Raw genomic sequence first — 23883 nt, 5'->3', positions numbered from 1 at the left:
ATATACAATATATAAATTATAATTTATTATTATACTCTACTCCTAAATTGCTTGATACATAATTAATTCACGTTTTTAAAATATTATATTAGTACCAAAGTTAATTATCAAATATAGGGTAATTTTAGAGTATCAAACATTTTTTGTATGAACAAAGTATTAAAAATAAAAATATTATCTTGATTCATATAAAATTGGTATTAATCTATTAGTAGATTCTAAATAGATACTATTAATGTCAATATATTATTGAGCAAAACATTTTTTGGTTAAGTACATGAACTGTACAACGATGGCAATAAAATAAACTGATATTATGTTTTATTCCACACACATAAGTAAAACGTCTTTCTTTAAAATAACTTTTTTAAATAATAAATAATGTTTAAAATTAACTGATCTCCACCTATAAAAAATTCTATGCATTAATTGTTTTTCAAAACTATTAAATTAAAAAAAATACTGGCTCAGGACAACGTATTAAATTAATAATGAATAAGTAATTTCTGTCATCAAATAATAAAATGTATATAATTATTACTATGAAACTATAATTTATGCTATATCCTATTAAATGATTTATCTTAAGACGTTTTAATACAAAAATAAATATATTTATAAACTAATTGTATGTATATCTTTCTGGACTTCGAATATTTTTCTTTTAAATTATCGCCCTTCTTAGAAGTGAATTACTGATTCCCGCACTGTATTATATAACATGTTCGCATAGTACAATGCATTCCGGTACTTATGTGTACATTATAAAAATGATATACCGTCAATGGCATTAATAGTAGTGGTATTACGAAGTAATTTAGCGTTTTCCACGGTACAAGAACCGTAAAAGCTAAATTATAATTACACGTGACCAGTGTCCTAACTAGAGGTTGGCGAAATGAGCGATTGTGGCAAAGTAAGGATACGCATTTGAGTAAAATCAAATTTTTTTTTTTTTTTTCATAAATATGCGCCAAAATAAAATTCAACGAGGACGATATGGAGGGTAAGCACAGCCACTGAATGCGAATGCATCGCGGGACTACCGAACGTAATGACGAACATTATTATTGTCATCGCACGAGCAAGCGCGCACACGGAACGTACAGTTGTTATGTCCCACTCCGTTCTGTATTATTACAGTCATGTAATGTTATCCACGAATAGCATCGACCTTAATGCGACTCTGCACGAAAACCGCCGATTCCTTTGGAATACAGTGAAAACGTGATGCGATTAATAATAAATAAGTGTCCGTATAATATACCCTGGTTATCTGGCCATGTAACCGATTTCATACATGGTTCTTACTAAAAAATGTATTGGTACCTACATAAAAAACAAAATAATAATTGAAACGCAACATAAAATAACTATAGGTAGTAAATATATTTAATGCAGTGGCGTAGATGCACAGGAAATGGCACCCCGGTGCAGTAAGTAAACTAGGCCCTCTAACTAATATTACTTTTACGTGAAACTTCAAAATATAAACATAATTTTTTTTTTTATTTTTTTTTTTAAATGTGAGTACTTATTATGAAACGATAATTGAAAATAATTAATAGATAGTTAATAGGTATACGAAGTTATATTTGTATCATTTTCAATGTATGATTTGGGAATATTTACTGTTAAATATATGGAGGATGGTATTTTGCGCCACCAATAGGTACATTTAAGCGCGTATGTAATTTGCGCCAAAATATGTATTTTATGCCACATCTAAAAATTAATTTTGGTAATTTGCGCCACAACAAAAAACGAAATAGAACATGTAATCTGGGCCACACTTTCAACTTTCATTGTTGGAATTTACCAGCAGGTAAATTTAAGGATAACACATCGGAAATGCGATAATACTATTGCGTGCCAGATATATTATTGTTGTTGTCTAATAATAATAAGTTGAGGCGAAATCGAATAAGTATGTCTAATATATTATAAATATATAGGATTCTTATATTTTTATTGGATGATGTACTCATAAGTACGATGTACTGCGCTATAGGGGTGACTGCAAATATGCATTCCACGACCGAATGGTAGTTCTACGTATCGCAGACGAGTTGTATCATCCGCGGGTAAAATAATCTACCCCAGTGTTGTAGTCCGCCATTACTGGGACGGGTTAGTTTGTGAATTTCATAAATTTCAGACTTTTTAACACAGTAGTTTACAACCATTTACGTTTTTTACATAGGTCATGCGATAAAAATATGTATTTGTATTAGTTTAGACCAGGGATCACCAATTAATACTTTCCGTGGACCACATTAAGAATTCCAAAAATTCTCGCGGCCCATAATAATTCAAAGTATATAATATTTATTATAATATGCCGATTGGCCAAAACTATTATATTTATAAATAAAAAAAAAATAAACACGTATTATGTAGCTAAAATTAATGAAAATATAATTAAATTTAATAAATATGTGAAACAATTACGAATATTTTTAATGGGAAAAATGGCAGATCTTGCTCTCAACTAGCTGCTTTAAGTTGGGATTATTGTTTGTGGTCGCTATTTTCATCATAATTTCAAGGTGTTAGTTGGTGAGTCGGGACCGGAATTTATTTTTAATGTAATTCATTTTTGAAAAAGCAGACTCACAAACGTATGTGGAGCCAAACATTGTACAAATTTTCACTATCAATAATTTCAGTGTCTGGTATTTCTTTTCAAATACACATTTCAACCAAAATTCATCATATGACGAATCAATTTTAGTTTTTGAATACTTTTCACTATACAAATTTTTTAGGACTTCATCTGATTGGAATTCAATTATTTCCATTTGAAGATTTGCTTTGTTGCATTTGAAAACTTCTACTGATTCGTTAATTCATTCACCGTCAGGCTGCAAAGCAAAACTACTGTTCAATAGTTGTACAACGTTTTGGATTTTTCTGAAATCTGCAAAGTGTCTTTCGAATTCAGACTTCAAATTTGCCATAAACTTCGAAAAATGTCTAATATCAATCCCGTCTTTTTCATCAAAAGTTTTTTTCAAGTTGGGAAAATGTAAACGTTCATTACCAACATCTTGTAAAAAAAGTCAATTTTTCTACAAAAACAATTTACCTCTGAAACTAAATGGTAAATTAGTTTCTGCTTACCTTGAAGTTTAAAGTTGAAGGAATTTATGTGTTGGAATATATCTATCAAAAAGAAGTTACCTGCAACATTTATTATGACAGCAGTCTCGCGTAGTAATATTTACGTATAAATTATTGGCTTCTTCTCTCATTGTCAGCGGGCCGGTTAAAATTCATCCGTTGGCCGCCATTTGTTGACCCTTGGTTTAGACCTATAAGGTTTCAATGTGAGTATTTAGTTTGAAACAATTGCGATAATTGAGACAAAAACAACTTTACCAACTGAAATTTACGCTAAGTCTAGAAAAGAGTTACTAAAAATAACAAAAATTTCATAATTTTGAAAGAAATAGAATAGTAGATGAATAATTATTATTGTAATCAGAAACATGCGTCCCTTGATAAATTTTCTTAGTTTTGAAAAATTATTTTTCAAAAATGTTTGTCTTAATGTATCAACTTATAATACCCATCAGTTTCAATTATTTTTTACATGTTTGGACAAGAAAAATTGCATTAATTACAGTTCTCTTAATCAATGTCGATTTCTTGTAATAACATCTCTAATTTTGACTATGTAAACTAAATTGTATGCTAAAGTGTATGCACACTGTAGTTTTTGTATCTCATTACTCTTCGAGAGTGTCTCTTAATAACCCATTAATAAATAAATATATTTTTTCCTGTAGGTACTATTTCAATATAGTGTTTTCTACATTTATTTAAAAATCATATTCAAAATCTATCTTGTAACCTACTGCACATCAAGAGCGGAACTATAGATTTTTATGCCCGGGGAAAATATTAAAATTACGCCCTATCATCAGGGCCATATTAGCGTACTATAGGCATTGTGCCTAGGACCTACGAAAATGTGTGGCTATGATTTTTTTGTAGTATGCAAATTGGTATTAAACAATTTTTTTTATGGTCTTTGATAATTTATATTATACTCGTATATATTTTGGATTAAAATGAGAATTTTTTTTAACATTTGTTAAAACTTTTATTTAATTTAAAATTTAATATTAATTAATAATAATAATTTAAAATTTATAATAGTTATCATATAAAAGTTTAGATTTAATTTTTATGTTGGAAATATTATTGTTTTAAAATTTTAGCACTGCGTGAGATTCAACACTCCCTCTCCCAAAGAGAAGGTTTCTTAATCATTTAAATACTGGACAACGGCCCTGCAAGGACTAGAGGCCTAAGGCCTACGATAGTGTTAATTCGGGCCTGCCTATCATAGACAAAGAATCAAACACTCTTCCCTACAATTGTTTTATAGTAATAAGCATACAATCATACTTATTGAGTTTTAAAGAAATTATCATTAAAAAAGTTAAAAATATCAAACTAGTAGTCAATTATAAATTACAAATATTACATCCGGATATGAATCCCCGTCTTCCTCCCCCTAGTTCTGCCTCAGTTGCACATAGGAACGGACTGGCAGATAAGGAGATCGGGAAATTTCCCGATGGGTCGGTCCAATAATCGAATTATGGGGCCGGACAATTTGGTTGTACAAGTAACTTATTACGATTTTTAGATTATAATAATAGTTTTTCAGCTTTTGGTCTATTTAACTCGTTGAGTATCTCGACGTAATCGATGTACGTTGCCCACCAGCGCAAGACCGTAATTTTTACAGCCTATATTCATTATTATTTATTATTTGATGAATGATAAAATATAATAAATTTATAAATCGTTTTTTTGAACTTATGTATTGAATATTATGGAATAAATTATACTCAAAATTCAACTGAGTTTTATTTCTTAATACAAATAGTTTTACTCATTTGTAAAATTACACAAGCTTCACAAAAACTATATTTATATGAAATTATATGTAATAAGTAAAAACTATTATAACTGTTTCTGTGTACAAGTCATTAAAACATAAACCAAGAAATAAGCTACAAAAATACATCATCGCGGCTTTATTACTTTATTACATAAGTATAACATGTATAATAAAGTATATGTAGCATACTATATAAAGCTTATAAAATATTATTAACTTAATCCATTACGCAAGTAGCTTGTGAACGAGCCTTCTCAAAATTAAAGCAGGTAGTAAACATTACATTTTTAAATAATAAAATAAATATAAATGAATTTATTGCATTTTTAATTGTTTTTTATACTATAAAAATGAGTGCAATTTTCTTTTTCAGGTGAAAACCGTTTATAGAAACAGTGTGACACAGGACAACCTAGAAGCTTTTGTTTTAATGGCTACAGAAAAAAAAAATTTAAGTGATATACCATTTAGACCAAAAAAGCAAAACACTCCATAAATGATTAATTCCTTGAGCCAATAAATAATCATTACCATGTATTTCTAAAATGTTTTATTTATTTTCTGTTAATATTAATTATAATTTGAATATTAAACTGAGAAAATTTGTGGTATTTCAAACGTAAGTGCCGTAATAGTGTATTAGATTAGACCTTGGACAATACAATCGTATATCTGATGTCAATATAATGTTTAAGCAGTTCCGGCATCGCTGTCGATGTTACAAAAAAAACCAATAGTTATAGGGGATGGACCGTTTGAAAAAAACTTCCCGGGCCGCTATGGAGGAGCCAGTCCGCTCCTGGTTGCACATACAATATTATAATATTTTAAAATGTAACTATTGCTAAAATTATAATTTATTTAATCCGTTAAATCGTATTTCATAATTTCAGGACCGGATCTAGGGGGGGAAGTAGGGGATTTATCCCCAGGGCGTAACATTTTAGAGGGTGTAATTTTCGTAATTATTAACGACTAATTTGATATTTTTAACTTCGTTAAATACTGATAGTAGGTTAAAACTCAATGAGTACGATTGTATATCGATTATAAGAACACAATTTATTTGAGTATTTGTTTATTAGTCTATGGATAGGGCGTAATTTTAACATTTTACCCGGGCGTAAAAATTCCTAGTTCCATCTCTGCATAATTTTTTTATTTAATGACATAATAGTTTTTAGGAAACTTGAATTTTATAATTTAATATTTTAAGGACGGAATGGTGCCAGTATTAGATTCATGAATACCGCAAACTACGAAGACTAAATAAGTTGTGTGGGATATTATGTTTGAGCTACTGATCTATTATTAAATCGTATAAACATTCTGAGAACTATTTTATGTGAATGTTTGCCGCATTAAGTCTGAGTAATACTACCACCCGCAAAACTTGGCCTGCTCTGTTGACTTATTATAATGGCGATATAATTTTATGGGAACTTCATGTTTTATTTCATCTAAACTCTAATCTTCTAAATATTCACCTACAGAAATGTTTTTCACCTATATTTTACTTTTTTTTCGCTTTTGTAACATAATATTGGTACCATTTTTTTTTTTTTTTACAAACAATATATTTAACAAACATATATTTATTTTTACGGCTTAGTTTATCAATTAAAACATATAACTCAACTAATATAATTAGTTTTACTAATTTTTATTTTTATCAACAATGGGCTAGATGTTTTGGTTTAAACAAAAATTTACTATTTTACAAAATCAAGTTATTTTCATATTGTTTATAGAAAAAAATTTTTATACTGAAAGTGAACATAGTAAATAAATTTTGGCATCTAATCAAACACGTATTCTATTGTAGCGTATCTATAACAAATGTTCATTGAAGAAAATACTGCATATATATATATATATATATATACATATATATTAGTTGTTAGTATATACAGTATACATGAAAATTATACAAACGTTAAAATTATATTTACACTGTATGTTTTAAATTCTTATTCCTCATAATTATTTACTCACAAAATTATGTTATTTTACAAAAATATACTAAATAATAGTCAAATATAATTTGTACATTTTTGCTAATGTGCATACATTGTTTAGTTACCCAACAATTTTTATGATCAAATTAGAGTGAAAAAATCATACATAAATATATATAAATACATTATATTAATTAAACATAATTATTACAAGAACATAACAAACTATAATTACCTAAGTTATTTAGGTCTGTACTTTTATTATGTATTATATATATTTTTCAAATTTACATTTGTAGGTTAATTAACTAAAATTACATAACATTAACATAAAATGTTTTCAAAAAGTTTTGCTTAATGTAAATAATTTTTCTTTTTTACAACATACAGATTAGAAGAAGCAAGAAAAGAACAATAATATAATTTTAATCTTGATAATATACATACAGTACACATATGAATAATCGGCAATGAAAGGGCAGCTAAACAGATTAAATTAGTAATCCGCTTGCCGGTCTCCCAACACATTAACATTTCCACAAGCACAGATATAAGAATACAGATTAACGAAAACAATACCTCGTTTTGGCAAAATAAATGGAACACCCAAACAAACAAATTAAACCAAAATAAACAATCAGGAAAAAAATCAGGGCGATGCCCGTTTCCACCGAAAGTAGACCTTTCCCTTTTCCACCAATACCCGTTTCCACCAAAAGTGTATCATTCCCTTTTCCACCAATATCCATTTTTACCAAATGAGATATTGACCACGTTTTTACCAAAACAATTGTATACTACGCTTAAATTAAAAGCTATAGCACAGAAATAACTTTATTTAACATATACTATTAATTCAATAAATGTAAAGGCATTATATCATATATACAATATAAGTTGGAAAATGTTAAAATTTATTTAAAAAAATGGTCAGATATAAAAAAATGAAAAAATAATATATTATGATATACGATACCTTAGTTATGTAAATTGTAACTATGTATATAATTAGTTGATATTTGTTAACTGATCTAATAAAAATTTTAAAGTTGTTTAGTACTAGTGTTTTATTTTCACGTTTACTTTCGATAACTTTAGCCACCATAGAATTATAAATTTTAAAATTTACGTTTTATTTTAACACACACGCAGTTATAATGCACTATTTAAACTGTGCCATCTTTTCACTTGTTCATAAAGTATTTGATTATTTAGATATTATAATGGTTAATGGACATAAAAGTACATGCATAAGTACGATAACGGTTTAACATACAATTAAATACAATAAATGTACAATATACATTGATTATATTGTGTGTATATTTATATATATATTTTATATTTCCGAAAAACTCATGAAAAATATAGGTATTTTATCTTATTTGGGGGAAATGGGAAAGGTCTACTTTTGGCGGAAACGTGTTACCTACGCCCAAAAATCAAACCCAAATTCAGGGTCGGTGTAAGACTAGTCATATGACGCCCGAGGCTAAAATGCTAACTGGCACTTTTTTCATTCAACAACCCGTTATATCATTATACTTAGAAAAAATGATATATTATACTCAATTTGTACATCATTTGTTATCGTCTAATTTTTTAGTCACGAGTCACGACGACTCGACGAGATCCCTATTGAACGATAACAAATATTTGGGAATTATAGTAATATATACGATAAAACATTCTACGCTAAACCATAATAAATATACTTAAAATATATTTATATTATTTTAATATACAGTTAAATGAAATAACCATAATTATTATGAATACTTCAATACAAAGTTATAGGTATTTTACATTAAAAAAAAAAAATAAAATTACTGTCATTATACGCAAAATTTTTGTATAGTTTGTAAAGTTTGTAAAGTTTTGCAAAAAAACAATTTTGGCGCCCCCCTGAAAATGACGCCCTAGGCGACCATCTGAATCACCTTATCTTCACGCCGGCCTTGCCCAAATATTAGTATCACAAACGAAAAGAAAACTAAATTAAACTAGAATTGGTCACACAAGACTGAATCATGGTTATTTGATGGTAAATGGTGACCCATCAATATGCTAATCATGCGGGACCATGCTCACTATTAAACACATCTTCAAGGAATGCAAAAAGTATGAAAAAAAGAGAGAAACTCAACATAAGTCATATAGAAAGTAACACAATATATTTTTTCAAAATACTAAATATAATATAGCCAACAATTGTAATGTACACAATCAATGAGGTAATTAATATGAACTGTATTATTTTATCTAAATTTATTTTTTAGAAATGTAATGATAATGGCCCAGTAGTAACAGAAATTACTAAAATTTTAAGACTAATAATAAAAAATAATTTTAATGCATATCTATAGATTATTATAATTTTAGTTGTGTATATTTTCTTATGCGATACTATCGACCTAATTAATATTTCTAGTGACTTTTTTGTATTACAATATTTATGAATTCTTTTTGAACGTTCTTAACTACTTAATGTTTATATCTAATTCTTGTTTTCTTCGACTTAGATATTATTTTTTGTATATGGTATTAAGTTTTTTTTAAATACATTTAGATAAAAGTATAGGATAGAAATTAATCATATTAACTTTAATTACTTTAATAGTAAACTAATTATTTTTCCACTAAACAAAACAAAAACCATTTTATAAGCCTCAAACAATTCTATTATTTTTTAGGTTTTTTTTTGAAAGATTTTACCGTTATTATATCTGTTTATTTGTTATACCTAATCGGTACTCAATTAAATAAAGCCGTTATCTTATATTCTTTATGTTTACTATGTTAATGCTTGATGGTTTAAATATAGAATAATAGTTAAAACTTAACTTTTAAACATAAATCATGATGAAGACAAAACTCATCGATGAATATTTTATAAAATATTCAAGCTAGTATATTTTAAAATAATTATAAGTTTTATAAAATGTAGTCAAATTATGATAAACCATAATCATAATAATATAACACAATGTTTTAATAAATAGAAAACTGAAGGTAAAAATTTCATAAAATGTCAACTTTAGTATTGAAAATTATTTAAAGACATATTCATATTTTTCACATTCTAATTATTTCTTATCAAAATGACAAATAGTGTAAGTTTAATTTAGATGTATACCTAACATAAAAAAATTGAACATATTTTAATATTTATATTCTTAGAAATAGGTAGTTATAGTTTATAACTATTTTCAATTTTATATTTATCATGTAGCATATTTCAGAAAAAAATATTGTGTTTAAATTATTTTTCAATTCTAATCGATAAAGTTTCATAAATAATAATAACGTTTCTAGTTTTTAAATGATTTTTTTTTTTTCAGAAATTAAATAGACGTGTGTCATTGGATACCAACCAGTGTTAGTCTGAAATGATGCCATTGAATACAAGTATGAACGGTGTAGACGATCGTCTTCCAAAAGTTCTAATTTTATCGGTTTTATTTTCACATCGTCCCTTTCCTTGACTTCAGCGAGCATATTAGCACCAGTCCCAAAGACTGAAAATTTAGAAACAGTGGGGGTGCAGGCTAGCGTTTCAGTGTAATAATCTTACTTCTCCAGTTCACAAACGGCGAACGCAAGGCACAATTTTTCCTCAAAACGTTCCTGTTGTTTAAGTCTATTTCCTTATTTTAAAAATGGTAAGTAAAATATTAATTTAAATTGTATCGTTCACCATTGATGAATAGAAAATTGGCAATTTACCATACTATTATAACAGCTCGTTCAATTATTAACATTGTAAAAAAAAACATGTTCGTTTCTACCTGCCGGATGAATTTTGTCATCTGCCAACTGAAACAGATAAAGAGAAAAGATAAATTGGCACATCGGTAGACAATATTGTTTTGCCAATCGTTTGAAATTCAATTCAAAATTACAATTGTATGTTCAGTTGCCAAATTTAATTTTCATTCAGTTTCACTTTCGCTTTATACACACATAGGTATTCTTGGCCAATTATTATAATAATAAGTTAATTGTTATTTATTTTGTAGGAAGATTTACCGCCAGAACAAATTTCAGGTAATTATTCACGTTGAGTGTCATATTATTTTTTTTTCTAGATCAATACATGTAAAACTAATTTTGTCTATTTTTTCATAAACTTGAAATTAAAATATATTTTACCCAATCGTATAATTGTCGATTCAATAAAATTAAATTGAAAACTGTGTACTAAATAATATAATGGATATTGTTTGTTGTAACGCCTTTAAATTATGCATTCATATAAATACATTAAATTATAAAATATATAATACATACATTGGTATGTAATTTTATTATAGTAAGAATATACCTACTTACACAAAAGTTTTTTTATTATATATCATAAAATACTTTAAATCTCAAATGATTATTTATCACACTACGCTATGGACACAAATTAAATTAACATCTGTAAATATTATGTTGTTATGTTCATATTAATATTATACAGAATGTTATGTTTTATTAACGAATAATGCATTACAATTTATTAAAATTTATAATTTTTAAATTTAATATTTTTATTATTATGATAAATTTAATAATTTTAATATTAAATTACAATACTAATATAATTTTAGAATTTAAAAATAATAACCTTACCAAGTATGAATAATTACATATATAATTTGTTTTATATATGTTATATAATTGTTTATATATTTCTTATGTGATAATACGAATGTTGAGTTAAACTATAACTACATCTAACATTAAAACGTTCATATATATTATAATTTCATAAAATGTTTTCGTAATATTTATTATTGCTGTCCATTAAATAATACAATAGTGTTATATTAAGAATTTAATTGGATTAAAAAAATCATTCCTGAAGATTAATTTGTAATGTTTAGCTCAAATTATATGATCTATTTTTAATCTAGCTTTCTGTATTATTTTTTAAATACGCAAATTTCACTTTTTCCCATTACATACATACACACGATAAACTTTTAGTCTTATATACATACTTATTAATATAATAATAATAAACTTCTTGGCAACAGACATACCAAGCGTTGGCACATCCATATAATAAAACGCTGGATTGGTTAAAAGTGTTATGACCACAACCTAAATTTAGCATCACTCTGATAATAATTTGCCTAGTTTACATATATTTCCTAGTTATTTCGAAAAATGAGAATACAATACGTCATATGGTTAAAATAAATTTGGGTTAATTATGCTTTAGGAAATCTGATCCTTAACTTATACAGACATGAAAATACATTTATAAATCCTCTGTTTATTACTTTTTTTATGTTACCGAAGAAATAATATAATTTTTAATAAATATAATATTAGGTAATATTCTTCAACACGTGAAAATTACAATATAATTAATATACTTTTAAAATTGACTAATGTAAACCAAGTACATGTACCATTTATCCACAGTTAGGTAATAGATGTAAAAAATTAAAATAAGAATATTAATAATTTGGGTTAAATTTTGATTTTAGTTATTTAGTTTCTATTTTTATTATTCCCAGGTTTTGACGGCGGTTATCGCTTAGCCAATATACGACTATGGTTTAAAACCTTTCAAAAAACTTCATATTTTTTTGCCATACTATTAATCTGCCTCATAATATTTGTGTGTTATTATACTAATTTAAATATTTTCGGAAAACACTAACTATAAGTTATTATAAAAATTAGTTCCTGGCATTCCTGCTTAAATGTTTACTTTGTTATTTTGATAATGTTACCAAATCACATTGACAAGTGGATAACTTATTTTTATAGCTTATCGCTAACTTTATTTTGCTTTTACAATTGGAATATAATTTGAAACATATGTTTTTTAATTAGAAAGTATTTTTTGAATCTCTATCAAACCATATTATTAAATCAGTATTTAAAATGTTGTGTACATCCCAATTATTATTCCATGAACTTTCATTTTTGATTTGTTAAGTATTCCATATTATTAAATAATTGTAGTGAATCAATTTGGTTTAAGTGTAGTAAATATTAGTTGTTTCGATTTTAATATATTCATTGTTTAGTTATAATTTTAAAAAATTATTTATTTTAAATGATAGTGTCTGTATATTTTTTAATGAATATTTAAAATGATTTGATTTTATATATTTAGATTTATCCATAAAGTAGTATACATATGTTTCAATACGTCTATGATTAATTGTTATTGCTTAATAAGTAAATATATATTCCAGATGTTTGTATGTATAAGTTCTATTATATATTATTGCTATATTTATATATTATACTACTTAATCATTGATCACAGCTCGAATAAATATAAACGCAATAAAAACTGCATATATAACGATGTTAAGCCTATAAATAAGAAAATATTTAAACTCATGATTACTTGTTCAGTACTAACAAGACAGGTTAGAACCGAACCTGGACCACAGTTATTTTTACACTGGTAGTATAGTTTACCAGTTTTTAATAGTTATAGAATAAACTATTAAAAATAAAAATTATAAAATATTAGGTTTGAACATTTAAATTTACAATATAAAATGTCGAAAAATATGTTTAAATCTTTAAACTATGTGTAATAGAGCAGCTGTAATATTTAATTACTCGTAAATACTGTATATTAGGTTTATCAAAAACCAATGTATGATAAATTAATTTTACGCAAATACATTTTTTTTTTCAATAATTTGATGATTTTTCAAAAAAAAAAAAAAAGAAAATAATAATGCGTTAAGTCAGTCATTAACATATTTATAATCAGGAATCAAATTATTATTATTTTTATATTTTCAAACTACAGAAAATCAAATAAATAGGCCGATAATATCGTTTCAACTGAATTATGAAATGTACTTAAAAAAAAATAATGTTTACTTTCTTTTTATAGAATTTAAATTAATTTAATTGTTTACTTCAAAAATTAATGTATTATTTAAGACAGAATACTATAAAGTATAACTATTATTTTTTTTAAACGAACAACGATTATAATTTTTTCGCTAATTTAATATATCATATACTTTGAGTGTCTAAGACTTATTCACTCTAATCATAATTAATATATATATATATAAATAGGTTATGTTTAAATTTTTTATTAAAAAAAATGATACAACAAAAAAAATATTATTAATAAATAAATATTAATTCTTATATTATAATTTACGATTTTTATATGAACCGAAAAAGATATTTTTTAAATGCTAAATGATATATTATTATAATTGCTAAAACAATACATCATAGTAGATAATTCATGAGTAAAACGTATATAATATAACGAAGTAACGTAAGGCTTTTGGTACTTTTAAATAATGTCATTAAATAAACGGTTTTTATTGAAATATAACTGTATTATATTTAATAGTCTGATAGTCACATAAGTATATAATATATTGTAATAAATACTTTTTTTTGATTATGAGAAATATAATAAAAGTAATTTTATCAATTATTTATGTTATGAAATTGGTTTTCTTATATAACTACTGTATAAGAATATTGTATTAATGCTTTAATTAAATAAAAATTTGTTCAACAATAAAAAGTATGGTTATTAACTTTAAATAAGTTAAGTTTTCTACTTACACCAATAAAACCATTATAACATTTAATTTATTATTTTAATTTCGGTTTTAATGAAAATAGTCTTATAACACAGACCTAAAAAGTTCTAATTTCTAATAATAAAATAATATTTACCATAAACATATTTACTAAAATGAAATTCAAAAACTGTACAATAAGAATCACACGGTTGCTTTTTTTTTTAATCATGATATTAAATAATAACCATCATGAAAAAATTCTTCTAAACATTTGTTAAGATTTGAATAATTAATAGCTATTATCGATAATTACTGAATGTCTTTAACCGTGTAACTATGGAAGTTCATTAAAATGGTTAACATGGTTTTCTTAATACCTACTTAAAGTTCTTATTGCATTTTATATTGTGTACCCTATTGGTTTAATTTTTTTTAATTTAGTTTAACTTCAAAAATAATGTTAAAATAATTTTATATATGTTAATTATAGTATATAATTTTTTTTCATATTAAAAATATTATATATTGTAAACTGTGCGACACAGTTGTTATATCAAGTATGATAATTGACCAATAGTCATAGATTTTTGTATAAATATACATATAAATATATGTATATATGTATGTATGCACTGCAGATATATTATGTTTAAATTTATTTGTGTGTTGTTAATCATTCATTTAAATAGCATATTGAAACCATAGTACGATACCTGTCAAGTAGTTATTGATCAAAGTAAAAGCCTAATGAACATGTAAAATAAACATAGTGTAAACAATGTAATCAGATATATGTGTTTTTAACGTAGTGATATATTTTGGATGTATGTCAATATTATTAGCAAATTACACAGCCAAGAATGTCATGACATCAATAGGTTAATGTTAACATTAGAATTATTCATAAAAAAATATAGTAAAATAATGTTTAAAAAATATATGAAAACAGAAATAAGTGTATGCATTTTGTGTCAAAGAATTATCAAAATAAAATACCTTCAAAAGTTCAATGTCATAATTTTCGCAAATAAGTTTTATTAATTTAATATTGGTTATTTTTTGTTCAAACAACGATGATTTTCACAAATGTTTTACAAATTGACCTATTATCGCATTTAGAGGAGTAATAACGGGAGATTTTTGGGGATGATAAGAAATGTGAGAATGCATTTATTTTCTTTGGATCGTCTAAGATATAATTATGATAGTCTTTTCAAATGTAAGTCCAAACCATGAAGAATAAAAATATCTTTATTTTTTATGGTCCAAACACATTCCTGATCATATTGTGAATAAATTGTACGTGGTATCTACACAATAAACTATAAAATACCCACAGATGTATTTTGCTATTTACCTGATTGTTAATATTCCATACATTTAATTTTTAGAGGTAACTTCTTTTAAATAATAATAAATAGGTTTAATCATTGTAAATGCTCAGTTCTCAGGAAAGCTTTCGATGCGTTCGATCGCGAAAGATCTGGCAGTATACCCACAGACATGGTAGCCGATATTCTACGACTCATGGGACAACCATTCAACAAGAAAATTCTTGATGAACTTATCGAAGAAGTTGATGCAGACAGTAATTGTTATCATTATTATTTTTCATTGTATTTGTAATAAGGTACATATATTTAATTCAAAGAATCTGGACGCTTGGAGTTTGACGAGTTCGTGACACTTGCTGCTAAGTTTATTGTTGAGGAAGATGATGAAGCTATGCAAAAAGAGCTTCGTGAAGCTTTCAGGCTGTACGACAAAGAAGGTAATGGTTATATTCCTACATCTTGTCTTAAAGAAATTTTGAGAGAGCTTGATGATCAATTAACCAACGAGGAATTGGACATGATGATTGACGAAATTGACTCCGATGGTTCTGGAACAGTAGATTTTGACGGTAAATAAACTTATTTATTTAACTTGAAACCTATATTATCCTTATTAATTTTACTATTTTCGAAAATATTTGAAATGTAGAGTTATTGTGATGTAATATATTCTTAACAAATAACAAATTATTAATTCAGAGTGCAACTTATGAACTGTTAAATTTTAACGATTTATTGAGACTTATTATGTTCAGGAAGATGATTTTTTTATATTTTTTATAGTAAAATGATAAATATTTACTTACAGCTATCTAAAAAATGATGAAAATAAAATAATTGAATTATAATTGGTAATATACTAATATATATATACTGAGTTTATTAAAAAAAAAAAATTAAAAAAGCGATCACAAGATTGTACAAATATAAAGAGTTATTCAGTGATTATATGAGAAAGTTACTTTAGTATAAATAATTAATACCCAATTTTTATGATCCATTTGGCCATTATAATATGTATAAAATATACGAATACACGAGTATGATCAAGTTTTGTTTTAAATAATCCAGTATTTATATCTTGGTATTATTAATTTAAGACCAATTTGATTGATATAATATATATACATTATAACTTATCAACTATTAAATCAGCTAAATTAGCTTTCTTAAACTATTTTTACTTATATTCATGAATTTTAAGTAGTGTGTATCACAAAATTAAATTGAATATTGATTAATGTGTAAATTCATTGAACTATTATAGAAATTAATCGTTATTTTAATACAATTCATTGTATGCATTATATATACTGTATTTTCTTAAAATTTTGATATATTTCATTATTCATTTTATCTACATAAAAATTAAATTAAAATGTAATTTAAAATTATATTAGTATAATTTTATGTAGATTTTTCTCATAAAAAATTTTAAAATATCCATACAATCGAAGTGCCTCAACATTTTTCGAGCTTTAAATTATATATGAATTGAAATAACCAAAAATCACATATCATAATAGATATCGATTAAAAATTAATATAATTATCATTATTATTACATAAATTTGAAAGTTTCGCTTAGAGAACAAAATAAAAAAATTAATTTTTTTTTTGAAATAAATAAAAACTGTTTTTAAAATAAATTGAAATCAATTATATATTAGAATAAATGTTAAAATTAACCCTTCAAATTTATATTGTTTGAACTATGATAAACATAAATAATTAAAATAAATTGTGTATTTAAATTAATAAAATAATGTACAAAATTCCAATCATTTACATTTTAATAATATTTTGTATATAATTGATTTGAATATATTTTTTTTATTTAGAATTTATGGAAATGATGACTGGAGAATAAATCATACCAAACTGGAGTCATTCCAGCAATGGATTTATTCATCTACACCAATCAAAACATGTTATTTATTTTGTACAAAACAACATTTTTTTTATATAAATTATATAAACGTCTAGCAAATCTAATAAACTCAACAATTATAATATTTATAAAACAAAGATTAAAATATTAAGTTTTAACTAATTTTATCACAATATGTGAATTTTCCGATTAGTTGAACTGAAGAAAATCACTGCAGATGTACATTGCTTGTTGTAACAATTGGTTGAAACATGTATTATTACAAATAAACTGTAACTAATTTATTGTTATAACTTGTAATAAGAATTGGAATTGTGTTCTATTATAATAAACAATTGTAAAACTCCTGTAACAGTTGTTGAAAACATATCATGTACTTATTATATGTTAAGTTGTAATATCATATTACTTACCTCTCTCTATGCGACAACTATGCCAAACTCGTGTCCACTCTTTATGTTATGATCACATTATTAAGATCTAGGTATCTATTACAAATCTCAACAATATTGAAGAATACAATTTAATGGTGAAAACTATATTTCAAAAGTTTAGAAATCAGACAGGAAAGGCATTCTATTTTACACCAATCATTTTCATAATTTCACGTATTAAGTTGTATTCTCATTTGTACCAACCAATAACTAGAACCATTTAGTTTTTAATATATTTTATCATACCGAGAATTTGTTTTGTCTGATGACTGACATCTATTATTTATATGGCTGTACTTTTAATATTAATATTTAATGATGTAATTTTCAATAATACATTATTTAGGTTCTATATTGTCTTTCACATTGTTAACTATTTTTTGTTTTAGAGTCTCTTCATTGTTCCAAAATGAAGCCATTAGGTTTCGAGTGTTTGTAGATTAATACAATATTCAACTGTCTAATTCGTCGGATACGTGTTCCAAAATTTGCTATCTATTTTTTAAAAAAATTTTATTTGATATAGGTTATGATGCAAGATGGTAGTATGGTGGAAGTGTTGGGAAAATGAAAAATGATTTGTACAAATACATTATCTATTAAAATATAAGTAATAAAATTTTTCCGAAATATCGATTCAATCATTTTAATCTATCTAATCCTCGTGATATATATATATAATATTCTAAATTTCAAAGTAAACTTTCTAAGTTTATACAAGTATGAAATTATGAATTGTGTACATATAAATATTTAAAATATATAACAATATCCTATACATAGTTGGCTTTCTTTTTTTATTCATTCGAAAAGAGAGCCGATAAATTACGAAATGAGTAACGGAAAACGGTGTATACCTTGAACAAAAACAAGATATTCATATACAATATACATTGTATAAAAGATAGAAGCTAATAACGCGAATGTGTTTTTGATCCTGGGCGCGCGCGCACACGTCGTACCGAAAAACCCCTCTTGTTCGACAAATTCGTCACGGAAACATGAACATAACATTATACCGAATATGTTTGCAATAAAATTTTCACCGGTGCTTTCCAATCAATAATAATAGAAGCAAAAATAATTAATATCGAATAGCGTCACGCATATAAATGTTATTATAAGTTCCAGTCTGACACAAATTATATATCTACATATAATATTATAATGCACCCTGGATGCAATAAACACTACTTGCAAGCATCAATATTATAACTTCCGAAATGACTGACACCATTTAATATATTTCTAAATCGTTTATACGGGTAATTTAACTATTCTAACGCTAAATGTTCATTTCGCGGTCGGTCTGTTTAAATTAAAAAAATAATTAATGAAAAAAATTTCATATGACATAAATTTTTTGCAAACAGTTACAATGGAAATTAACTTTAACACAATGCCGTAAAAACCGGATGTGTAGAAGGTGCATTGCACACAGGCCTTAGACCTCCAACTATATTTTATAATGCCTCAAAATGTCAAATGCTAAAAAACGTGTGATGATTAGAGGGCTCAAGATTTTGATTCGCACATCGGCCTCGAGTGATTTAGTTACGGCACTGGTTGTTGAGGTAAATGCCCGCATTCCATAAATAAATAGGGTAAATGGCTTTCAAACAAAATCGTTTGTGACTAAATGTTTTGTGCTAAATAATAATAATTATAATTAAAATTGACATTGTTATTATTATTCATAAATATATAAAACATAAACTGTCTACGATTAACACAACAATAATTTCAACTAATTAGGTAGTAATAGGTATGATAATATAATATACATAGTATTTATTTAATAATCAATGTGAGTGTGTGTGTATGTGAAAAGCTGGAGTAAATTATTATATTTCACTTTAAATGTAAAAGAACAATAAAGGACCAGTTAAACAGAAACAGGCTATCGTGCAGGCAGGTCCGTCAAACTTAATCTACTGGCTCGATGCAGAGTGAGATGGTGAAACGGAATGCAAATAAATTTGAGCGACCAATTTGAATAAAAAAATTATGACAAATAACATTCTAGAGCGCAACGATTTCTTGAATATGCGTTTGGGTTTTCAACTCAAAAATGGTGGTTTTAAGTTATAGTAAATGGTTATAGGCTTATTGAGCGTGTTGTCGAAATTGCTGTTCACGTTATCAATGCTGTATATTGTCTTCATAGTTATATTAGAGCTACCACCGAAAATGCCCTACTAATGAGAGAGAATAAGCAAAAGATATTACAAATTTAACTACCAATGCTTTTTCAATCATGGGCCAATTAAATTTTTAATATTTTATTTATTTATGAATTAAAACAACATGTAAGCGTGACTAAACTTGATTTACAACGGCAATGTAGCTAGATGACCGGTGTTACATAAACTTGTTTGAACCGAAATTTTTTCAAAATATAAAATCTTAAGTTACAACTTGTTATTTAAAAAAAAATCAATTTTAAGAGTATTTCTAGTCATTGTTTAGTATATAATATTGCATGCATTTTTATAGATTTAAGTGCATTTACGGCCATGGTAATAATACATTCTGCAATAGAACTTGGTCAATAATTAGACGCCTTTCGAAAATTAGAATGGCAGTACAGATTCCCCCTAGACCACGGCCGTAGACACGTCTATGTTATAATGATACTTAATTTGAATTATAATTATTATTTTTTGTATTATCTAGAATAAAACATTTAGTTGCGGCGAACAAGTCAGCTCTATATGGCTCATAAGCACTTGCTGCACCGACGCGAATCCTTTGAGAAGTACAAATGACCCCACCTGAAAACGCCTGGTCCCACCAGTGGCTATACCGACTGGACTGACCTTAGACATAATAATATAGTAATTTTTTTCACATGCAAAATTATTGTAAAGTAGTTTTGTCGTGGTGTTGTGATCATTTAAACATTTTAAAACATTGTAATTAACTGGTATTAGTTATTATTATTTTTTACGGCCCTACCTTATAACCGTCGGCGTTCTAAAAATAAGATCCCGGCACCCGCAACTGATCGTACACGTATGAACGATTGGCGTTTACTGCGCGACACGCACATTATTATGACATGTGACCGGAGCGCCATGTCGTCGCACGCGGTGGGGATCGCAGGCGGAGTGCGAGCCACCGTATTCTGCTGCACGCGGTATGCCCGCGCGCCGTAAGCGACGCGTGTCGTACATCGCTCGTCAACCGGTCCGGGGGAGCGAGTGAGAGTTTAAGCGGCGCGGGATGTGGTACTTTTCGTTGCCTCGCATGTGTCGCGCACACGGGCGGCACACGCACGTTAAAGCGCGTACGGCACGCACGTGAGCACACGCGAAATCACTGCCGCACACGGTCCGGGCACGCGCAACCTGTGCAAAACCGACCATCCGCCATGGCCGACCATCATCGTTCCGCGCTCGCCGTGCTCCTGGTCTCGCTCACCATATTCGTGTTCATCAAGTATTGCTTGGGACATCCGCACCACGTCACCGGCGGGCTGCACGCGTTCCGCTACGACAACGTCACCCGCACCGCTCTGCAGCACGTGATGTACGACGAGTTCGCCGGGTCCGCGAGCTCCCAGCTGCAGTTCGCCTGACCACGTCCTAAAGCTGCACACCGTCCACACGCGACAGAACCCACGGTAAACTGGATCCCGCAAACATCCCGATTGACCAGCGGTTATCGCCGACCTCGATCGTCATCAGTGCGGCGCCATTCCGTGCTCTCGTGGGGGGGGGGGGTTTCCGCGCACGTCGTAATCATTAGTTATCGGTTACGTGATTACGGGAATGGGGGAGGGGGGTGAATCATGATTTCATTTAAATACAGGTTAGCACCTCGTTTTAACTTTTGTTTAATTCAGTGGTTCCCAACCGGGGGGTGATTTTACCTCCCAAGGGGTAAAACAGAACTTTTTGAGCGGTAAAGTCTAATTTTTATATCATGTCCTGTATCTAAATTAATTATTATTTATTTATTTGTTTATTTATTATAAAGTATACAGTCTGAGCCCTTTATAAATTAAGTAGGGTATAAAGAAAAAATATAACAATTTTTACATGATGATATTAAATAAATTACATTATAAATACATTGATTTAAATTTGTGTACAGTTAAAAATTTAGAAAATTAAAATTTGGATCCGTGTTAGCGTGCAACATTAAACATTTTTCGTGTAGTTGGTGGCCTAATGGGTACGTGGAACATAGCAGTAGAGTTAGAGGATCGTTGTGGATTTTTAAATATAACTATGGAAAGTAATGATGAAGAATTTATAACACTAGTCAGTAAGCCTTTTAAAAATGTATTACCAAAATAATTATATAAATTATTATATTAACTTCGAATAATATTTATGCACTATACTCAAGATTATCCGCGATGTTTTGTGGAATGAATCATGTACAAATTCATAAACAAAAAATATAAAAATATAATGTTTTTTTTACATAATACTTATGTAAATACATCATTACGGTTCCACGAATCGGTATAATGAGATTGCAATAAACCAATGACGTGGGTGTACGTTAGGTCTGGTAGACGCGCTTTTTTTTGTAAAGAGAGGTAATTGCTAATATCTAACCTGATTCACGGGTACTAATAGTTTCAAAAAGGTTGAGGACCGCTGATTTACTTATCAAACATTATTATAGTATATTTTATAGAAATAATAGGTATTAAACAATCCCTTCCCTATATTAGTTGTACATAACGAAAATACCTGCGTCAATATACATCGTAATAAACATTATTGCACAAAAATGAATATACATTATATTTTATTATATTGGATTTTGGACGCGTAGGTATGACGCACTTCAGTTATGTCATATACACTATAATGCACAACTATATCTAACAATAAACGATATTATACATTTATGGGCCCTAATAATTGACGAATATGTATATGACTTAAATATATGACTTATGTAACAATCTTCCGTCGTAGAATTTCCAATGACATGTTCGGTGTTTCGGTGTCTTAAACTGTCTTTAATATTACATTCGTCATTCATGTAAATCACATACGACAACACGAGTTTTGTATTAGAAAAAACAAATTTTAAAATTTGATTTTTGTTTTTATTTCCTCAGGATGAAATTATTAGTAATGAGTTGGAAACTACTTGTAGGTCTAACGATGTAGAACTTTTCATTAATTATACGCTGAACTTATGATATACACACGAATTCATTTTTTCTTAATTGTATAAAAATGTCATCCCCTCTCTCCCCATACAAATGATCAAATTATACTACGGTTTGTTATATTATGCTTCTATCTTTTGGTGTAGAGATTAGCATTTGGTTGTTTAAATTGTATTGTAATATACGATATTGCGGCGTATTTATCAAAAATCAAAATGATTTAACTCTTAAATTAGAAAACAACCTTGCCGATCTATGAAAGTTAATAAACTGTTATTTTCTTTGATCATCAGTTATACGAAAAAGAATAGTCGAATGTTTAATCGCGGGTTTTTCGTACAGTGCAGTTATTTACGAGTGTTTATTCGATATTTCAATGAGTAATTTTTTTACGGCTTAAAGATTATATTAATTTACTTAATAACATCTATAAGAAATTTTGTTTCCGTAAACAGGGGGAAAAAAACTGTACAAAACTTTATCGAATTTGTACGTAACGCAACTCTATATGCAAGTTACTGCAACCCCGCAATGCCGCACTGATCAACAAATATTGTACTTCATTTTATTATAACCATTCGAACTTAAGTATTATCGTTCTCTGGTGCAATGATGCTAGATTGTCTAACGGTTCTCAGAGCAATATATGAATGTATAATCATGTACTCAGGTTTCGATAAAT

The 23883-nt window shown here is 27.3% G+C and overlaps 1 protein-coding gene across 1 annotated transcript; it reads left to right on the top strand.

Moving 5' to 3' along the window:
• The first annotated feature begins 10443 nt into the window (after positions 1–10443).
• LOC112681006 (troponin C) lies at positions 10444–17994 on the top strand. The gene is made up of 5 exons (XM_025551273.1): positions 10444–10538; positions 10896–10923; positions 15847–15990; positions 16054–16305; positions 17578–17994. Exons 1-5 carry the CDS (start codon positions 10536–10538, stop codon positions 17604–17606), a joined length of 456 nt encoding a protein of 151 aa, XP_025407058.1. The 5' UTR covers positions 10444–10535; the 3' UTR covers positions 17607–17994.
• The last annotated feature ends 5889 nt before the right edge of the window (positions 17995–23883 follow it).

Source organism: Sipha flava, unplaced genomic scaffold (genome assembly GCF_003268045.1).
Source record: "Sipha flava isolate LNK unplaced genomic scaffold, YSA_version1 183_pilon_pilon, whole genome shotgun sequence".
Taxonomy (NCBI): Eukaryota; Metazoa; Arthropoda; class Insecta; order Hemiptera; family Aphididae; genus Sipha; species Sipha flava.
The sequence above is the reverse complement of the archived record's forward strand: the minus strand, read 5'-3'. Positions and strand labels throughout refer to the sequence as shown.